We start from the raw sequence: 21669 nt of genomic DNA, 5'->3' as shown, positions 1-21669 counted from the left end.
TAAACAAATATAAACAAAAGATAAACAATTACACAAAGATAAACGTTATATAGGCACAGTGATTTAATTTCAGGAAGGTCTACTAACATTACTGTTCAGGTGTGGTCTAAAAAGAAATCTAATAAAGTAATCAATTGTAAAATAACACTGCATAGTTTATCATAGATAGATTAATGCTTATTAATGCAGATGTTATTCATTCAAGAGCTGTAAGTGATTTTCTCTTTGCCTTTTGTTGTTTGATTCGCAGTAATGGCTCAATCGTCAGCATGTTTATTAGACAGCTTCCCCTTTAAGACCGAGTTCAGATCTAATAGGCTCCTGATGCAGCATATTTTCTCCCAACTATTTCCATAATTACGTCCATTTAAGACATAAACTGTGTTTAAGTGAATCTCCAAGCCGGTCGTTTTGACATTTTTGTGTATAGTTGATCGTTTAGACGCGCACATGAAACCCAAAGTAGCCTATACTATGCTTGTCTCGTTGCGGTCTGTTTCGGAGCACGCGCCACCTTGGGAACGGTATCTCTTGCGCTCTTTTTATTACGCGTCCCGCAATTTAGCAACAGTAGCTAGACTGCATTTTACAACAATCACCGATCGTGCTGATTCTGACTTTAAGTTTGAGTTTTAGGGAGAAATATTTAAGCAAATATTCTGTCAGTGCACCGCTGTGAAGGGAAGGAAGTTGTGCTAGACAGAATGCGGCTTATATATAAATATTCTTTTTATAATCTTTGGAAGGCGAAATCTAAAAGAAAATCAGACTAATATCACAGATCTAAAGTGTAACCAGGCTATGTTTGAATGTTTAGTTCTGTCACTCATTAAGCAGGGCTCGTGTTGTGCTCGCTGTGGCACCGCGTGAGCGAGATCGATCTCTCTCTCTCTCTCTCTCTCTCTCTCTCTCTCTCTCTCTCTCTCTCTCTCTCTCTCTCTCTCTCTCTCTCTCTCTGACTGCGAATAGCTAAATTGCATCACAGACAAATGGTTTCATATTATTATACATAGAAATGGCTGGCGAGATAAAATAACTTTCTCTTTATAGCAATAATAAATGTATTTTCTTAATTTCTCCAGTACTGACAGCAGAACCGATGACGTGCGAGCTTACCAAAGCCAGTCATTCACTAGCCTAAAGAGCGTTGGTATCTTTTTTTATTACTTATTTCTCTGCATTGATTGACAACTCTCTCAAATGGGACACACAAACAGAACAAATAAAAGTCTCAGATTCACTGTCTGTAATTGCAAAATTCTTGCTTACTTATTGTGACATGATAGTCACCCTTCTGCTGTGATAATGCAACTTCAACTACACTATCAATATCCAAAGTAGCCGAACGTCATATCGCGTTTGTCGTGTTTTTTCTTGAAGTTGGCAGTAACATATCAAAAGTTTTTAATTAAATATAAAGGAGTTATACAAATTTAATCCTTACCGTTTTCTCCAAGGAACTTGGCTACTTCCTTAGGCACTGGATGAGGTCTGCTCACTATGCTGGAAAATGACTCTAGGGGCAGCGTGCGTCGAACACGTGTTCCACAACAACACTAGGCTGCCCACAGATTCGCCTGCCTAATAATCGGCTTGATATACTTGGATATTGGCCGATGCCAATTATGTAAAAAAAATGCGAATATCTAATTTTGATATTCTAGGAACTATTAACAGGCTAGGATTTTGCGATCGTAATGAATTTGATGGAATATAGTGTGGTAGAAGGTCACTTAAGTACTGCAGAGCTAGATCATTCAAATGTTTGTACATGGATAACAAAATTTTAAAATTAATACAAAATTTAACAGGTAGCCAATCTAACAATGATAAAATGGGGCTAATATGATCATATTTATTGGTTCTAGTCAGCCTCTGGCTGCTGCATTTTGAACCAATTGAAGTTTATTTATTGAACTTGATGGACATCCTCCCAGTAATGCATTACAATAATCTAGTCTTGAGGTCACGAACACATAAATAATTTTTCGGCATCAGCAACAGAGAGCATGTGTTTTAACTTAGCAATATGGAAGCATGCTGTTCTACATTGGAAATGCGACTGATTGGTATCAAATATAGCAGTCGGTGGCTGCTCATTCTGTAACAACGTCAACGGTTAAGGGTGCTTACACCCTCATGATTGATTACAAAATTGGCCAATCGTGTGCTTAGCAGTCGTGGTCAAACCGAGGCAGATCGTTTGATTTGTTACAGCTATGGCCAATCGTATGCTGTTACAGCAGCGCATGCACAGTGAGAAGCGACTTGTGAAACTTCTCATTCATAAAACTGAGTGACCTGGTACATGTACCAACTAACTGAATGAAATGGCACATGTTGAGTGGTGGTGGCGTAGTGGCTAAAGCACAGGGCTGTTAATCAGAAGGTCACAGGTTCTAACCCCACAGTCACCACCATTGTGTCCTTGAGCAAGACACTTAACTCCAAGTTGTTCCGGGGGGATTGTCCCTGTAATAAGTGCACTGTAAGTCGCTTTGGATAAAAGCGTCTGCCAAATGCGTAAATGTAAATGTAAATGTAAATGTTCATCACTGAGAGAAAAGGGTGGAAAATCTAATAATGCATAAAAGTGACTGATGTTTATTCACGTTGAGGGGCTTTCACATGACTCGCATCAGCACTGCTGTATACATTGAAGTCTGTGAAGTGAGACATCAGCACAACCTCACGCCAAAATGTTTTTCACGCATGTTTCTGCCTAACACAAATTATGTCTTTTGCGAGTACAAAGCTACGAGAAATATTTTAAAACTGTCCAAATTTATGAAGAGATATTGAATGTCTCATAATTTATTTAAATTAATTATTACCTTATTGTATCCATAGTCCCCAATTACTGAAGTACAATAATTACATTCACCAATTTTTTTTAAATAAAATCGTTAAGACCTAAACATAAACAAGTTGAGTCCTCTTTATTTTCTGCAAACAAAACAATTGCCATTTATCTCTTCCAAATACATGTTTTCAATTTTATTTTTGCAAACCTCCCACCTTTTTGTATGGCAAGCTTGTAAATTCGTCCCTCTCTGACACTTTCTGCAGTGCTTGTCATATGGAGGGCAAAGCGCCGCTTGACGCTGGCATTGAGTGGAGCGTTGAAATGCGCTTTGCAATAACAAAAGGACATTATTGAAACTCATAATTATTGTTTGTTCTGTTAAATGGCATGCTTAGCAGTTTAACCCTCTGGGGTCTGAGGTTGTTTTTTGGCCCTGGAGAAGTTTTGACATGCCTTGACATTTTTTTTTTTTTTCAGTTGCTTAAAAACATAATAATGGCTAAAGTCTGATAACACTGTATTCAGCACAAACTGGGCTACAATAATATGTGAGCAACATGTTATCACACATCACACAACATCATTTGAGGTTAGTAACTTTAGCCAGCTTTACAGTATCCACTGCAGTTATTCATTAAATTTTATAATGATCAATGTACAACAGCAAACCGATAACATTACCGTGGAAGTTATCATAGATAATTAATGTTAATCTAACATTAGCTAAATTGGGTAACGTTAACCTTAATTAACAATGTTAGCTGTCAGTCTCCTCGCTTATGTTGACTGACATTGTTGCCAACATAGCGACTTTGTCGCTAGAATTAGCGACTTTTCAGACCCCTTTAGCGATTAAAAAAAGAAAAAAAAAATTTATTGATTTTTCTTCTTTTTTTTTCTTTTTTCAAAAAGCACCTAGCGACTTTTTGGACAAACCTTAGCTACTTTCCATAGAAGAGAGTTATCAGTGCTGCATCGTAAGCACAAGGTCTTGCTTTCCCATTGCAGGCACAACTCTCTGCGTCTATTCTGTTCAATGAGTGGCAGAGAGGAGCAGCACATTCAGTTCACCGCACGGCAGCTAGCATAGACGTAAATGAGCTGTGCATTTGCAATCTGTGTTGCCAAGGACCTAATCACTAATCTGTATTGTTTGCTCCTCCTCTGTTTTAATTTAAGCATTTTCATTTGACCGTTTAATTTGATTTGTATTCTTCTCATGTGCCTATCACTGTCTTATCACTTACTATCACAGGAGTTTAGTTCATTCCCATTTCTGAACTCTCTGAATTCAGATAATTGATTTAGTCTGTACACAGAAAATTATTCAAACACATAATAATAAACTTTAAACTTTATTAAACTTATGTACACATAATACAAATATACTGTAAATACAAATACACACAGCCTTGGACATTACAAACACATAAAAAAAATAGCTAACATGTCACACTCTAAAAATATACTCCCAAAAGTACAGAAAAGAATGGGAGTTAATCCCTGAATTCAAGGGGTAGCTGAAGCCCTATGTGATCAATGACACAATGGCTTACTGTTTTTACAGTCCCTGAAAACAGAACATCCTTCTTGCGGTTTGTTACCATGATTGATTAATTACTACTAGAGCACAAAATTGAATACAAGAGCACAAAGTTTTTCATAGATCTAGCCTCTTAATTTTGCTCTCAATTTTGCATTTATCTTTAAAATGTAAAGAATTCTTACAGGGGAGTATGCCCCCAGACCCCTCTATAGGGTCCGAGGTCCACCCACCACAGTCTCACAAAATCCTGTGGGAAACATGCAGGAATGCAGGAATTACCAGGATTTTTGTTTTAAATGAATATAAATTGGTTAGTTCCAAACCATCCAAAAGGTTGGCAAACTTTTTAAACAGTTTTTTTTAACTGCAGTAAAATTTAGCATCAGTTAGCTTGACACCACAGTGTCTTCAGTAAATCGTCTCCCAACACCAAATAACACATTTCCCTAGAACCCTTTCATGCATCGCTAGTTTCTGTGGTTCTCCAACTTTGCAGAGCTCTCTGTTCACATACTCTAATCCTGTAAAAACCTCTCCATACTATTTATGATGTCAAGTTTGACATAACGTATTGCAGGAGATAGTTACTGCATACTGTGAGACTTAAAAAAACATGCCATTGAGCTGCTGTTACTGAGCTGCATTTCTCAGACCACAAAGGTTTTATGTATGCTGTTTCTTTGTGGGTGTAAGCCCGTTTATCGGTCCAATGACGGTCTCCAATAATACGGGTGAAGGTCTCTGCGCGTTACAGTCTTTCTTGTACGCAACACAACAATATTAAATGAAATACATTTTCTCTTATGTATTATCTCGTTATTTCATCTGACTCCATAAATGAAAAAGGTTTTTAATGATATCTGAGTATCATTAAAAGTGAGCGAATGTTTGATTATTCCTTTAACTCCTTTAATTGTACTTTACCCGTTTAGATTAAGAAACTATGTCGCTTTGAGGTCCTCGCGTGTTTTTCTCTACACCACGGGTCTCCACGATCACAAGCGGTCAGTATTGGATCATCAAACAGAGGTAATTGCTATATACCTGAGATCGGTCACATTCACGTATACACAATCAAAGATACTTCAGTATAGCCCCATGGAATTGCATACACTTGAATGTAACTTAACGTTTTCTTCAGTAGAGGTCACGGCCACTATTACAGATGTAAGTTGACCAACATAACTTCTCTTATAATAGCTTTGGATTGGCCATGCGTGGTTTCCCACGTACACTTATCTGGAGAAACATCAAATTAAAACAGAGGTAAGACACCAGATTTAGATTGGTCAAGCAGCGTTTGCTGTTCTAAACGGAAATTCCCTTTTTGTCTTTGCAAACCAAGTACACTTGAATCGATGCCAAATATTAGTCGTCACTAATCTGACGCAGACTTGCGGTAACATACTGAATCGCTTAATCTGTTTGGGAAACACAATGTCAGAGTCAGTCAGAATAAAATCAAATGTTGACAATTTATTGATCAGGTAACATAATCAATTCATCAATTCCAATTAGACATTGATAAGTCAAAGTTAGACATTTTATCAAAACATAAGAAATACGAATTGCAATCACCTGAAATAAACTACAAACAGTAAACTGTTTGGGATCGTCTGATTACAGAGAGCCCTGAGCAATGTGTGGCCTCTCCTTAAATACCCAGATAATTCAACATGCTTACCAAATGGTGGTGTCTGTCATTATAATTAGATTTTGGTCCCCTGTTGAGGGGTTCCTGTAGATTAACATACAGGAGGTATGGAGGATCTGGGGAGGGCACACCTTTAAGGGGCACACCACATTTCACATATTTTATAACTTCTTTTAGCTTTTCATTATGGCTGGGAGGATGAGACCAGTTTACCAGGCGCACTGAGAGACTTTAAATGATACCAAACATGTTATAGTTACTTTTTGTACACACTTCACATTGCATAGGTTTTTAGTGAGCTTTAAGTGAGGAGGAGGAGTAAGATGAAGATACTTTAGAAGGGAGGTGTTAGCTGCACAGTATGTTGCATCTCGGATGTTGCTGTTACATCTGCGAGAGAGAGTTCAGATGTTAGTTCTCATGAGAGCCTTTTGTTTTCTCGAGGAGTAGCCCAGACTCACTGGCACCCGCCTTACAGTTTTCCCCGTTTGGCACCGTGGGCCACACACAGGGTTTCCTGCGGTGTCACTTCAGTCTTTGTAAGGTGGGCAGCTGTAAGGGGCTGAGAGCAAGTGCCATGTCTGTTGATAGACCTGATGAGGCATCTGAAGTCGCAACACAGTGTCTGGTTGAGGTTAGCACATGTGTTCAGTTCATAGAGTCCATCAAGGCATTTGTGGCTTGTTCAGTGGACATGTCATTCCATCATGGAGAAACATCTGCTTCTGGTTGTACCTTTAATGATGATCTGACTCTTTGAAGAATTCTCTGCCACCTCCATTGGTGGTCTTATGGGCAGACCTCAATTAGGTGAAGGAGTTCTCCCTGGCAATGCATATACACCTGAACAGCTTCTTAAATGACCATGTAAAGATGAAACTCTGAAGAACTTAACTGACACAATAAAAGGTTGAGTAATACATGATGAAAAGACAAACAATGAATCAATGTCACCAGTGCGAGTGGTAATCCAGGTCTCAAGTGTGTATTTAAAAATGCAAAGGGGACTAATTAATCTGAATTAATTAAAGGAAAGGTGGCACAGAGTTCAAGGCAATTAGAACATGTATCATCAATATACCATATTACAGTGGATACTAAATTAAAGGAAACATACCACAAAGTCAGTATAACTAGTATTTCCATCAGTGGCAGGCATACTAATTCTATGATTTTAGAATCACAGTTATAGACATATATAATAATAATAACAGTGTTAATTCAAAATGATCTAATGTGTGTGATTTGGTGGCTAAGTCACAATCGATGATACATGTCTATTTTCAAAATGTGAAGTGGATCGATAGAAGCCTCTGCATTTCATATCGTCAACTTATTTTATTTTTATATTGTTATTAGCAATGCGTTGGAAACCAGGGGCCCTCTGGTTTGCAACCATTCCAACAACAATCAATTGGTTTGATTTATACGTGCGTGGAAATGTTGACATTTTGTTGCTTGCAATTAGTAATTAAATCATCGATGTGTGACTGTAGCCATGCACATGTCCCATGTATATTACAGTATTTAAAAGGAAAGTTGTAAATAGTGCCTGTTTTATGGAAACAGGTTTGTAATATCCTATGTGTGAGAGGCTATGTGTATGTGAGAGGCGGGCCAGATCTTCAGTGGATTAGTATCTTCAGAATCTTGGCCATTATTTTGTTCCATGATGTGTCGTAATAAAAGTGGGTGCTCTGTATGTTTAGGAGATGGGTGGAACCTGATCTAGAGCAATTGGTGTTGTATAATTTTTGGTTCCGGTGCTAAACCGGGAGGCCGTACAGATATTTTTGTTTTTGTGGAGCTGTGAGGTGTGAATGGCCTGTTAGATTTGCTTCGCACCCATCTCCAGCATGGCCAAATTGATGTCCTGGCTTGAGGCCGGGGATCAGAATTCTTTTCATCTGTCCCTCACGACATTGTAACCTGAAATATGAACAACTACAGAAAGAGAAAACAGTTAATGTTGAACCTTTAATTAATTTGCATTTAGACATGTGGTACTTTATTTTCCTCCGATGGTCAAAGCCAAACTGTTACAGACAGCTTTAGTCTCATAATGTATGGTTTGTGCCATCAGGGGAGAAACATGTACCATTGCAATGTCCAATACAAATTTTATTTCAAAGATCAAATTAGACTGAGCATCTTTGGTGAGATCTGAATTACTGCTGATATTTTAGTGCAGTTTGGAGTGTGAAGCACCTTAAGCTGTTCTCACAGTTGAGTCTGTACAGTCTGCTGTTGTGAGCAATATAAGCCCCAGTTCTGCTGGGGAACTTTCTGAGCTTTGTTTTATTGCTCCCAACACAGATCTGTGGTCAAAGAATCAATTCACATTTTGGTGATGTGTCTTCTGCTTAGCATTTTTTAAGGATGCTATTCACACGTTTGATCATCTATGACCTATGATCTCGGTGGTCCGTTAGGGTTATGAAATTTTGCCTGATGTTTAGCATTTTACACACAAATTTTTTCATTGTCTATCCAGTGGAATGGTTCCCCTGATCAGATTTTAAATTCAATTGGTGCTTCTCAGCAGAGATGATTTGGTTCATTATCATGTGCCACTGCATTGGTGCACAGCAAACAACGACCGTATACTCCTCCCTCTTGGCACTGAGAAGAGAACCAATGAAATTCAAATCACAAGAATTTTCAGGGCGGTAAGGTTGTTCGGTTTGCAGTGTCACTACAAATATACATGTCTAATATACATCTGCAATGCCATGCAAAACCTTTCCCCGTCTGTGGCTATGCATGGCCATTATAATATAATGCATATTATAATGTGATTATAATACAACTATATTGTATTAAAATAGTATAAATTAAACTGATTTTATCACTGGTTTCTGGAGGGCTTCTGGAACGATGTATTTATCGTCATAAATCATGCCTTCAGTGACCTTGACTAGTTGGTCCTGCTGCAGGTGCGGTGTCAGCTCTCCATCAGAGCTCCACAGTTCTTGTTGGTACTGTTTTGAGTTAATAGGAATAGTCTGAACCGCACTCTCAGTAGGAACAATCAGCCTGTCAGGCTGCCATTCATCTCCCTATGGGGATGGAGGCCACATATCCCTATTGGTGATGGTATTTTCCATTATTCCGTTTGCGTTGTGGGCCACGCCCTTTTGGCAGTTTTGTTTTTTAAACTCTGTGAAGAAATTTGTGAACAGTTTCAACAGGTCGCTATAGGGCGTTTTTTGGCAATGTTTTGCTTGTTTTCTCAAATCTCTTTCTCTTTTTGGCAATCACTTATGAGATGGTTACACTTTTTGCAATAATGGCATTGCATTTTGCTCTGAGATCTTTGGTTAAGTTTCTCTGGGCCTTTCCTTCTGTTAACCATTTTGCAGACGCAACACTACGGGGTTTTGATCTCCACCTGCTTTCTATTCTTGAACCCCAGTCTACTATTGATCTGAACGTGTGTTCGGCCGGGTCGACACCATTGGATAAAGCCGTTTGAACTGGGATGCTGGCATTTTTCTTAACAAGCTGTAGTAATGCGTCATGGTCACGGTTTGCATTTTCTAGGCCTGAGTGTTCTTTGTATGTTACCCATAACCGTTCAGCGTACGTTTCAAATGACTCATTACTGGCTTGTTTGATTTCAAATATTTTTCTCCAATCTGCATGTGTCGGTCCCCTCATGTCTAATAATGCCTGTTTTAGACGCTCGTAGATCATTTCGTCGGTTTCGTTATTTTCTCGGTTCATAATGTTGCCAGATTTCATCTCTGTGGTTAGTTTTGGTTTGAGCTCCTCAGGAATTGTGAAGAGAGCTATTATTTGTACACCGTGGCCTGTAACATCAATGCTTCCCAGTAGGGTTGAAACGGCCCTTTTCTCGGCATAATTCCTACGACTTGTTTATGTCTAGAGCATTCTTCGCATGTTAACGGGCGGCTGATTGTTGTGATTTCATCATCCGCGTGCGTCATGGTTTTAAGCACAGCGACATTAACTGATTTCTTTGGCAAGTCATTAGATTTTGTTCGAAGTCTTTACTGGGCTTCGCGAGGTTTGGTTCTTCAGGCCGCAGGTTCACAAGAGCTCGGTTACGAAGTTTCTCTCTGTGGCCTGTCACCTAACGCGGCATTGTCATCATCATTTTGAGTCTCTAGCTCAAAGGTTTTATCCAGTGCTGCTCGTTTAACTGCAGCTACTGGAAACCCGGATTTATCGCAGCAATCTTCGAGAGCAGATATGTAATTCCTGCCGGTTTTAAGTTTTCTTTGAATTTGATCGATTGTTTTTGCCATTTCTTCGCGTTGTCTAGCCCACCCCTGTTGCTCGTGACGTGAAGGCTTCGACTTGTGCTCTTAACTTTTGCAATTCGTCAGATCGCAATCTTTCGATTTCTTTGATATTTGCTATTGTTCGTTCGTTCTCGGTTATGGTCTCGAGGTCGTTACTGACGAAGCAAATAAACAATTGCAGCGGGAATGTTATTGTATTTTGATTTTGATTTCAATTTCGCACCCTCAGCAGAATACCAGGATATTAATTCGTTGTTGCTCCACTTTAATTTTAGTCCCTTGTCGCTTAACCGAACAAGGAGGTTTTTTAATTGCACACCGAAAATATCCATAATTTCCCCGTCTATACCGCTGCTGTGCTTTCCCTGGAAAGACATGTTTCCAGTCTAATTCTTATGCCCACCGGAGTTTTCGGTTCCGGTCTTAATAGATGTGAGGTGTAAACAATCTCCCCCTCAACACTTCTAAAAGGCAAATAAAGATTGACTTACCACAGCAGCTGGAGATAGGTGAGAAGGTCAAACCTCATGTCCCGGGCAGGGATCAAGTTTGCGCTGGAAAGACGTTGCTCGTCTGGTTGCGAGATCACGGAAGGGCTGTCACCACTTTGTAAGCCCGTTTATCGGTCCAATGACGGTCTCCAATAATACGGGTGAAGGTCTCTGCGCGTTACAGTCTTTCTTGTACGCAACACAACAATATTAAATGAAATACATTTTCTCTTATGTATTATCTCGTTATTTCATCTGACTCCATAAATGAAAAAGGTTTTTAATGATATCTGAGTATCATTAAAAGTGAGCGAATGTTTGATTATTCCTTTAACTCCTTTAATTGTACTTTACCCGTTTAGATTAAGAAACTTTGTCGCTTTGAGGTCCTCGCGTGTTTTCTCTACACCGCGGGTCTCACGATCACAAGCGGTCAGTATTGGATCATCAAACAGAGGTAATTGCTATATACCTGAGATCGGTCACATTCACGTATACACAATCAAAGATACTTCAGTATAGCCCCATGGAATTGCATACACTTGAATGTAACTTAACGCTTTCTTCAGTAGAGGTCACGGCCACTATTACAGATGTAAGTTGACCAACATAACTTCTCTTATAATAGCTTTGGATTGGCCATGCGTGGTTTCCCACGTACACTTATCTGGAGAAACATCAAATTAAAACAGAGGTAAGACACCAGATTTAGATTGGTCAAGCAGCGTTTGCTGTTCTAAACGGAAATTCCCTTTTGTCTTTGCAAACCAAGTACACTTGAATCGATGCCAAATATTAGTCGTCACTAATCTGACGCAGACTTGCGGTAACATACTGAATCGTTTAATCTGTTTGGGAAACACAATGTCAGAGTCAGTCAGAATAAAATCAAATGTTGACAATTTATTGATCAGGTAACATAATCAATTCATCAATTCCAATTAGACATTGATAAGTCAAAGTTAGACATTTTATCAAAACATAAGAAATACGAATTGCAATCACCTGAAATAAACTACAAACAGTAAACTGTTTGGGATCGTCTGATTACAGAGAGCCCTGAGCAATGTGTGGCCTCTCCTTAAATACCCAGATAATTCAACATGCTTACCAAATGGTGGTGTCTGTCATTATAATTAGATTTTGGTCCCCTGTTGAGGGGGTTCCTGTAGATTAACATACAGGAGGTATGGAGGATCTGGGGAGGGCACACCTTTAAGGGGCACACCACATTTCACATATTTTATAACTTCTTTTAGCTTTTCATTATGGCTGGGAGGATGAGACCAGTTTACCAGGCGCACTGAGAGACTTTAAATGATACCAAACATGTTATAGTTACTTTTTGTACACACTTCACATTGCATAGGTTTTTAGTGAGCTTTAAGTGAGGAGGAGGAGTAAGATGAAGATACTTTAGAAGGGAGGTGTTAGCTGCACAGTATGTTGCATCTCGGATGTTGCTGTTACATCTGCGAGAGAGAGTTCAGATGTTAGTTCTCATGAGAGCCTTTTGTTTTCTCGAGGAGTAGCCCAGACTCACTGGCACCCGCCTTACATGGGTTATGTTGACTGCTGTTTGAATTGGCCTGTCAGCTGTTCCTGGTTTTACTTCTCCCCTCCCCACCCAATTTATTGTGCTTTTTTGTAACGACAGCTACATTTCTATACTATTTTTATGACAAGTATTTCATTTTCCTAATGAATCCCAGACATTTGTGTTCATATTCTTTTTACAGACTTTCTTCTGCAATGTTCAAAGACTTTTTTTTTTAGTTTTATTGTGTGTAAAGTGGTAACCCATGACAGCAACTTCTGGCATCTGCAGTGTCAGTCTAGTGCTTGTCTCAATACAGATGAAGTGTGTAATTTCTGTGCAACTAGCGTAACCAAATGGAACTATAAAATTAATGACTGCAAAAATAAGAAAGTCTAAAACAGGTTTCATGAGACAGTCCTGAACTGTCTCCAATTGAGAATATGTGGAGAATTATGATGTGAAAAATACAGCAACGAAGGCTCTGAACAATTGCGCAGCTAAATACCTGCAAAATGAATGAATGGGGGAAAATTATTTTCGCTTGCTACACTTTAATAATCTTGTATCTTCAGTGGCCAAATAGTTAATATGTGTTTTTAGAAGAAGTGGTATTTTTAAACAGTGGTAAACACTTCAATGTCTAAACTTTTTTTCAAGAATGTTGTAATCATGTGAGTTGAAATGAGTGTATATTTAAAAAACATTCACATGGTAAAACATCAAATTAAGTGTTGTTGTAGTGCTTTGAATGTAGTTCAGGGTGAATAGAATTTACAAATCACTTTCTGTCTTTATTAGCATCTTCCATACTATCCCAACCTTTCCGGATCAATGGGTTGTAATATAATAAAAATAACACAAACATTTGTAACTTTTGAAAGAGTTGTTTACAGTGATGTTCCAGGTGATTGTGTACCTGCCGATCACACATAAGACTTGCCCAGTGTATGGAGATGAGTTGTGAATAAAATATATAAACTCAGCAAAAAATAGAAACATACCTTTTCAGAACACTGTATTTTAAAGATCATTTTGTAAAAATACAAATAACTTAACAGATCTTTTTTGTAAAGTGTTTAAACAATGTTTTCCATGCTTGTTCAATGAACCATAAACAATTAATGAACAGTCTGAAAGACCTGCGGAATGGTCGTTAAGACACTAACAGCTTACAGATGGTAGGCAATTAAGGTCACAGTCAAACTTAGGACACTAAAGAGACCTTTCTACTGACAAAAGAAAGATGCTCAGGGTCCCTGCTCATCTGAGTGAATGTGCCTTAGGCATGGAGGCATGAGGACTGCAGATGTGGCCAGGGCAATAAATTGCAATGTCTGTATTGTGAGACGCCTAAGACAGAGCTACAGGGAGACAGGAAGGTAAGCTGATCACCCTCGCAGTAGCAGACCACATGTAACAACACCTGCACAGGATCGGTACATCTGAATATCACACCTGCGGGACAGGTACAGGATGGCAACAATAACTGAGTTACACCAGGAATGCACAATCCCTCCATCAGTTCTCAGACTGTCTGTAATAGGCTGAGAAAGGCTGGATTGAGGGCTTGTAAGCCTGTTGTAAAGCAGGTCCTTACCAGACATCACCGGCAGCAACGTTGACTATGGGCACAAACCCACCTTCGCTGAACCAGATAGGACTGGCAAAAAGAGCTCTTCACTGACGAGTCACGGTTTTGTCTCACCAGGGGTGATGCTCAGACTCACGTTTATCGTCGAAGTAATGAACTTTACACAGAGGCCTGTATTCTGGAATTCAATCAGAGCCAAACTTTGGCTTGAAAAAGTACCAGTAGCATGACTTTATTTGTCTTGGAGAAAGTTGTCAAACTTAACTGTCAAATTTAAGACACAAGTCTGGTGGTCCATCAGCCAAGTGCCTGTAAACCATGTTTATACTGTACTGCTCAAACCATGTTTTTTCTTCCATGTTTTATAATTCACTCAACTTGAAACCAAAAACATGTTAAACAGTCTACTTTCAGCAGCATTGAGATTTCTGTGTATTATTTAAAGCTACTGTTACGGCATAAAACAAACCTTTTTAAGGTGATGTGTGGCACAGCTGGATAAAGACTGTACCTCTGCTCATTAAGACTTTACAGTGCCAAGATCTGACCCAGAACCACAGAGTTAAGCACATGCGAGTACCCAGAGCCATTAGAACCCCCTGCAGCTGTAAAAAAAGAACATTTTAGTTTCAGGTCAGGGAACAGTTAAGGGTTTCCTCTCTGAGGTCAGACTCTGCAGCTGGATTTAAGATTTATTATATTTCCTAATGAGAAAAGTCAGTTTATGTGATTTAAAACCTAATCCTTGATCGTTGCTCTTTTAACCTCACAGTATTGCCAACAAATCCAGGAAAACCAAGAAAAGCTAAACAGACCTTTGGCTTAGCTTTTATTGCAAATGCAGTACAGTAACAACTATATTTTGAAAAATGCTATTGTTATTGGACCTTATTTGTACTGTATATGCTCATACACAAAAAGCCTCTGGCTGATTGTTTATTATTGTCAATTTAAAATATGCTGTTACAAATATATTTGTAATAAATACAATTTGTGTTTTGGGTGAAATTATTTAAGATGAAATTCTTTCAGACTTTTTAATTATAAATACTATGCATCAACAAATATGTTATAAAGATAAACTAAAACTTATGAACGTTAAATAAAGCATATAAAAATTAAACAAAAGAAATATTTTTGGGTAGTCAAGCAACAAATTACAATCAACTACAGAAATATTGGCACCCCTCAAGTCATATAAAACGCATACTGTATAAAATGTCAAATATTTCTCAAAATGTTGGTAGAAATTGCTTACCATTTAGTAGAAATTATTCCTACAAACGTGTTGTTTCATTTGAAATATATGGAGCAAAATTATTGCTCCATATATTATTGCTCCATACTCTTGTTTCATAGAAATTTTTGTTTCGTTTTGTTTTCCAGGGGTATAAATTTGAGGTTGCACACTTTTAAATTCCATTTTCATCCATATTAATGGTAAAATGAGACATAGGAAATGGTTAGCCTAAAAAATAAAATAAAAAATCAGTAGTGAACTGAAATTACCAACTAACACAATTAATAAAATAGTTTGAAAAGCATGGGATAGTTGAAAAGGAAGAGGATGCATGCACATACTGTATGCTCCACATACAGTGATGAAGATGGTAAGAGAGGCAAAGAAGAACCCAATGATCACAGTTTCGGAAATGCACAATTTATTTTTAAGTTTTCACATATCAAAATCCACCATTAGATGCCTCCTCCATGATAAGAATCTTTTTGGAAGAGTTCCACGAAAGAAGCACTTCCAAAGAGCAAGTCAAAAATGTGAGGCCTGAACTTTTCAAAACGTTATTGGGAACTATGACTGGAATAATGTTTTTGGTCATGCGCACAATTGTCATGTTTGGCAGACTGCATACAAAGAAAAGCACCTGGTGCCCACATATGGTGGTGTTTCATTGATGCTTTGGGGCTCTTTTGCTGTTAGTGGTCCTGGGGCTCTTGTGAAGATTGGCATAATAAATTCAACTTAATGCCAGGAAATCTTAGCCCAAAATCTGGTTACTTCTGCCAGAAGGCTAAAACTTGGCTGAGGGTGGACATTTCAGCAGGACAATGACCCCAAACACACATCAAAATCAACACAGAAATGGCTTCAGGAACACAAAATCAAAGTTTTGCAATGGACCACCGAGTCTCCAGATTTGAACCCGATTGAAAACCTGTGGTGTGAGTTGAAGGGGTCAGTTCACAAGCAAAGACCCAAGAATACCAAGGAACTCCAAATGTTCTGCATGGAAGAGAGGTCCAAGATTCCTCAAAACGTATTCTCCAACCTTGTTAAACATCACAGAAAACATATTAGTGCTGTTATTCTTGCCAGAGGAGTCTTCACCAAATGTTATTAATGGGGTGCCAATATGTTTGAAATCCAATGTTTTGAAGACAAAAATTGTGTTACTAAAGAAAACATTGTTTTGTTACAAAAAGCAGTTAAAATAAAAAAATTAAGTATGTCCATTTCATTTAAGAGAAAAAATATAATTCATTGCATGTGTTGTTTTTGAAAAATGATAAATAAAGCAAATTTTCATGAAGGGAGTTGACTGTAGTCAAAAAACAAAAAGCCTCTGGCCTATTATTTGTTCTGAGTTAAAACAAAAAACAGTACAGTTACAAATATTATTTAAAAAATGCAAGTGTAATTAAATTTTTTAGGAAGTCACTGATTCTATATAGCTTTTCCTAGAGAAAAAGTAATACAGAGATATGCAAGCCTGAGAACATAAACTAAGCCTTTTGTTCGTATACTGTATAATGTGATCATATTTATAGTAATGGCTCTTTTGAACCCTCCATAAATATTGCCCAATAAATCCTAGTGATAACTGGTTTTCATTACAAAAGTAATGCAGTAACATACTGTATATATATATATATATATATATATATATATATATATATATATATATATATATATATATATATATATATATATATATATGATCCATTGTCCTTGAAACAGTAATGCAAGATTATATAAATTATGGTAAGTTCAACTCTGCAGTTAAACAATAACCTCTCTGTAATTGGTCTCCTAACAGACACCATGGTGAAGCACCTACAGTCCATGGATGCTGCCAGATGTTTCTCAGAGTTCCGTCAGGAATCCAGCATGCTTCACTCTCTGCAACACCCGTGTATTGTGGCATTGGTTGGCATCAGCATACACCCGCTGTGCTTTGCCCTGCAGCTCGCACCACTGGGCAGCCTCAACCAAATCCTGGAAGAGCGAGCTAAAGGTTTCACATGAAAGTTATAATTCACACTTTTCAAAAGAATAACAAAAGAATGGTCATATTGATCTGGAAATATATTATATTATATAGTAATAGTTTGTGTCTAAATTTAGTACAATATCAAGCATAGGATATTACCAAAGCAGTATTTGTATTAGTCTTTTGACGTGAAATCAACCTACAAACAGCTTAGTGGAGTTAATAAACAAAGATTCGGGAAAAACATACCCATCTAATCAACCAATTAACTGTAGAATATATAAGCCACTTGTTACCTTTCTCTTGTGACAAACATTCCAGCATCCCTCCACCTCCCCTTCTCCACCCCTATTCTAAGAGTTCCTGCCTTATAGCTAAATTAGAGTCGAGCCTCATCCTGGAGCTGTTTCTGCTCATTAATCTGGGATAGGAGAAAATATTTTAACATTTTAAGTTACACTTTTGCCTATCCACTTGACTTACCCTTAGGTTCTCAGCATGTGCCGCTGGGCCATATGCTTACCTTCAAAGTGGCCTATCAGATTGCAGCAGGTCTAGCCTACCTGCACAGGAAGAACATCATCTTCTGTGACCTGAAGTCTGACAACATCCTGGTGTGGTCGTTAGAGGCTGAGGACCCAATTAACATCAAACTCTCTGACTATGGCATCTCCCGGCAGTCCTTTCATGAGGGAGCTTTAGGGGTAGAGGGCACGCCTGGGTACCAGGCCCCCGAGATTCGACCAGGCATCGTCTATGATGAGAAGGTACCATAAGATAGACTCTTACTCACTTGACAAGTTTTATTTACTTTCAAACTGAATGAGATGAGGTTATGTGTATACAGTACACTTGAGCTGTCAAAATTAATATATTGATGCATTTAATTAATTATGTACGTTTTGCAGTATTAATTTTGTTTATTCAATTTTACATTATGTCCTCTATATTCTGCTCCACACACTTCAAAATCCCACCCTCCAAAGACATGTAAGCCAACCCAATGTCAAAAACCTAAACCTCCAAAAGGATAGACAGGGTGAGCAATTGAATTTTCTCCCCAATTTGGCATGCCCAATTCCCAATAAGTCCTCATGGTGGCGTAGTGACTCCCTTCAATCCGGGTGGGGGAGAGATGCCTCCGCATCTGACACAGTCAATCCGCACATTTTATCATGTGGCTTGTTGAGCGTGTTACCGTGGAGACCTAGCACGTGTGGAGGCTCACGCTATTCTCCACAGCATCCATGCACAACTCACCACACACCCCACCGAGAGCTCTACCATCCTAGCAACTAGGCCAATTGGTTGCTTAGGAAGCCTGACTGGAGTCACTCAGCACACCCTGGATTCGAACATGCGACTCAAGGTGTGATTGTCAGCGTCTTTACTTGCTGAGCTACCCAGGCCCCTGGAGAGCATGTTTCTAAATAAATAAAGACTCTTTTTGACTCTTTTTACCATTAACAGAGTGTGGTTTCTCACAAGACCAATTTTAGTGATATCTGTAAGATATCAGGGACATTTTGTGTCTGGTATCCTGTAAAATAATTGCTTACAGCAACTAAATCATCAAAGGTTAAGAATTATGAAACACCAGCATTTATACAAATATGAATGAGAAAGACATCAGAGTTCTTCAGCGACAAGTCAGTGGCCATTTAATTTAATTATTGCAGACTTGCTCTGTGTTCAAGTTTCCTTTGCATTTTTATGCAGTATGAGAATGTGTTTTTTGTTTGAGTGAGATGTATAAATTACAGAAACCCTGAACCACACTGTGAAAAAAAAATAATTTCACTAGAATGTTTTTTCAGGTGTGAGCCTATGTCCTAAAAAATATATATATATATATATATATTTCTCAATATTTTTTCCTCTCCAAAATATGTTTTCTTGTTTTGTTTTTTTTTTTTCAATTAAAAAAAAAAAGTTTTTTCTCAAAATTGTTCTCTCAACCAGCATGCGGTACCAGCCTCAGATACCAGGTGCCACTGTCAGATGACAGCTGTGGTACTTGATCTGTTTACTTTTATTGTGGTAAAATAAAAAAGGATTGTTTTGCAAATCTTAATCAAGGAAAGAAACATTCTGTATATAATGTTTGCGAGTCTACTAATACGTGAGATCCCACAATTAAATGAATAACCCTCAGGTTACGATGTTTCATATGGCATTTGTTGTGAAGTGTGACAATGGGAGTTCTTTCTGCTTTTTGATTACATTAACCACTGGGAATATCGATGCTGCTATTGATATTGTGCTTTTTTAATTTGTTGGCCCATGTATAAATGTGCTAGATAGACGTTTTTGACCGTTGCAACACCTCTCGCTCTGTTTTCAGTGCTGTGTTTAAAGGGATGACCCATGTTAGAGTTGCCCAAATCAATGAACACTTTGGAGCAACGCATCAGCTTCAACCACGGAACCGTGATGAGTTAAAAGATGCAGAGCTGCTTGAAATGGTGCATGCTTTGTGTTCATTCATTGTTTGGCTTTCTGGTTGTCCCTTGGTCTGTTAAATGAGGGGAAGCACTGATAACTTTGCATATTGCAATGCTGACAATGCCTGTCCTTTTGTTGTGATGTGTGTACAACTGGTAATGTTAATCTTATTGACTTCATCACAATCGAAGTTCGACAATATGAGATTTTGAAATACAGGTGAAAAATAAAGCCTGCATCTCTTAATAATCATATAATAATGTAGGTTGCTTTTAGATATACTGTATGCTACCAGGATGGTGTGCCCATTTAAACACAATTCCAGCTCACATTCTCATTTTCAGGGGTGGAAAGTTTATAGAAAAATAATACTCAAGTAAAAGTACGGTTACTTCTTAAAAAAAATTGTTTGAGTAGAGTAAAAGTACCTGTCCTAAAAACTAAAGTAAGAGTAGCTCATTTAAATGTACTCATGAGTATTGAGAACTGAGTTACGAAAGCTATGCCCCTTTAAAATAAAAACTCGATACTGTAATTTAAAAATGTAGCACACATACCATAGTTTCTATGGCTGTTTGCCAGAAAGAATAAAAAAAAATGTATTGTCAAATGTGATTTGACAACTTTTAAAATCACTTATCTATGATAATGTTAACACTACATGAATCTGATTTTGACAAAATGAAAGTGCGACATGATTACAGAAATAAAAAGATGAAAAGGTTATTTTCAATATCATAATGTATGAAACAATTACATTAAAATCAGTTTATGTGTAGGGTCTAAGTTTTCCTTAAAGCTGACTGAGAAAGTTATTGTTGAGCTTAAAACATGCTCAAAGCAATGCAAGGAATGCATAAAAAAAATAAAAAAACACACAAAAACCAGGGTCACTTGGCGCTTCATGTCCCGCACAATAGAGATGATAGAGCAGTTGTTTGATGCAGGTGCCACATTAAAGGAATAATTCACACAAAAAATGAAAATTCTCTCAATTAGTCACCCTTATGCCATCCTGGATGTATATGACTTTCTACAGCAGAACACAAATTAAGATTTTTAGAAGAATATTTCAACTCTTTTGGTCCATACAATGCAAGTGAATGGGTGCCAAATTTTTGAAGCTCCAAAAAGCACATCAGTCAGTATAAAAGTAGCCTAATCCATGTGACTCCAGTGATTAAATCCATGTCTTCAGAAGAGATATGATAGGTTGGGTGAGAAACAGATCAATATTTATGTCCATTGTCCATTTTTACTATCAAATATTTCTTCTTTTGTTTTTGGTGATTCACATTCTTCATGCATATCACCATCTACTGGGCAGGGAGAAGAATTTCTAGCAAAAATGGACTTAAATATTTACCTTTTTCTCACAAATAACATCTGGAGTCATATGGATTACTTTTATGCTGCCTTTATGTGCTTTTTGGAGCATAACATTTTGGCATCCATTCACTTGTATTGTATGGACCTACAGAGTTGAATTATTTTTCTGAAAATCTTAATTTGTGTTCTGAAGAAAGAGAGTCACACATCTGTGATGGCATAAGGGTGAGTTAATGATAAGAGAATTATCACTTTTGAGTGAACAATTTTTTCAAGTAGCACATGGGGTTACAAATTGTCATCCTTTTGAGATACAATGATCCACATTGATTTAGTTTAGTGTTTCCCAACCACTGTGCTGTGAAAGATTGTCAAATTCCACAAAATTAATAAATGCATGAAAAACAAATAATAATTTCAGGGATCTGAACTCCTCACCTTTCGGAAAAATTTGCCGTTTTGAAACCATAATCGGTCAATTTTGTTATCGTGAAGAGCAATGATTAATATGCAAAAGTGAGTGATATTTATACGTGTTAAGGGTTTTTCACATGACTCACATCAGCGCTGCAGAATACATTGAAGTCTATGAAGTGACGTCACTTTAAGTATTTTTCACACACATGTTTTTGCTTCAGCAATAATGCCTTTGAGAGTACTAAGCAACAAGAAATATCTCAAATCTGTCAAAATTTGTGAAGAGACATTGAATGTCTCATAATTTATTTTAATTAAATATGACCTTATCGTTTACGAATATCAGAGTCCCCAG

General features: G+C 37.8%; 1 protein-coding gene across 1 annotated transcript in view; it reads left to right on the top strand.

Annotated features, from left to right (window-relative positions):
- Nucleotides 1-21669, top strand: part of lrrk1 (leucine-rich repeat kinase 1) — a 202344-nt gene that overhangs the window by 106316 nt on the left and 74359 nt on the right. Inside the window, exons 26-27 of the mRNA XM_052113495.1 lie at nucleotides 16950-17147; nucleotides 17613-17890. Coding sequence (XP_051969455.1) covers nucleotides 16950-17147; nucleotides 17613-17890 — 476 coding nt within the window. The remainder of the gene's footprint in view (nucleotides 1-16949; nucleotides 17148-17612; nucleotides 17891-21669) is intronic.

The sequence above is a fragment of the Xyrauchen texanus genome, chromosome 1, assembly GCF_025860055.1.
Source record: "Xyrauchen texanus isolate HMW12.3.18 chromosome 1, RBS_HiC_50CHRs, whole genome shotgun sequence".
Taxonomy (NCBI): Eukaryota; Metazoa; Chordata; class Actinopteri; order Cypriniformes; family Catostomidae; genus Xyrauchen; species Xyrauchen texanus.
Note: the sequence above shows the minus strand (reverse complement) of the source record. Positions and strands in the feature narration are given on the sequence as shown.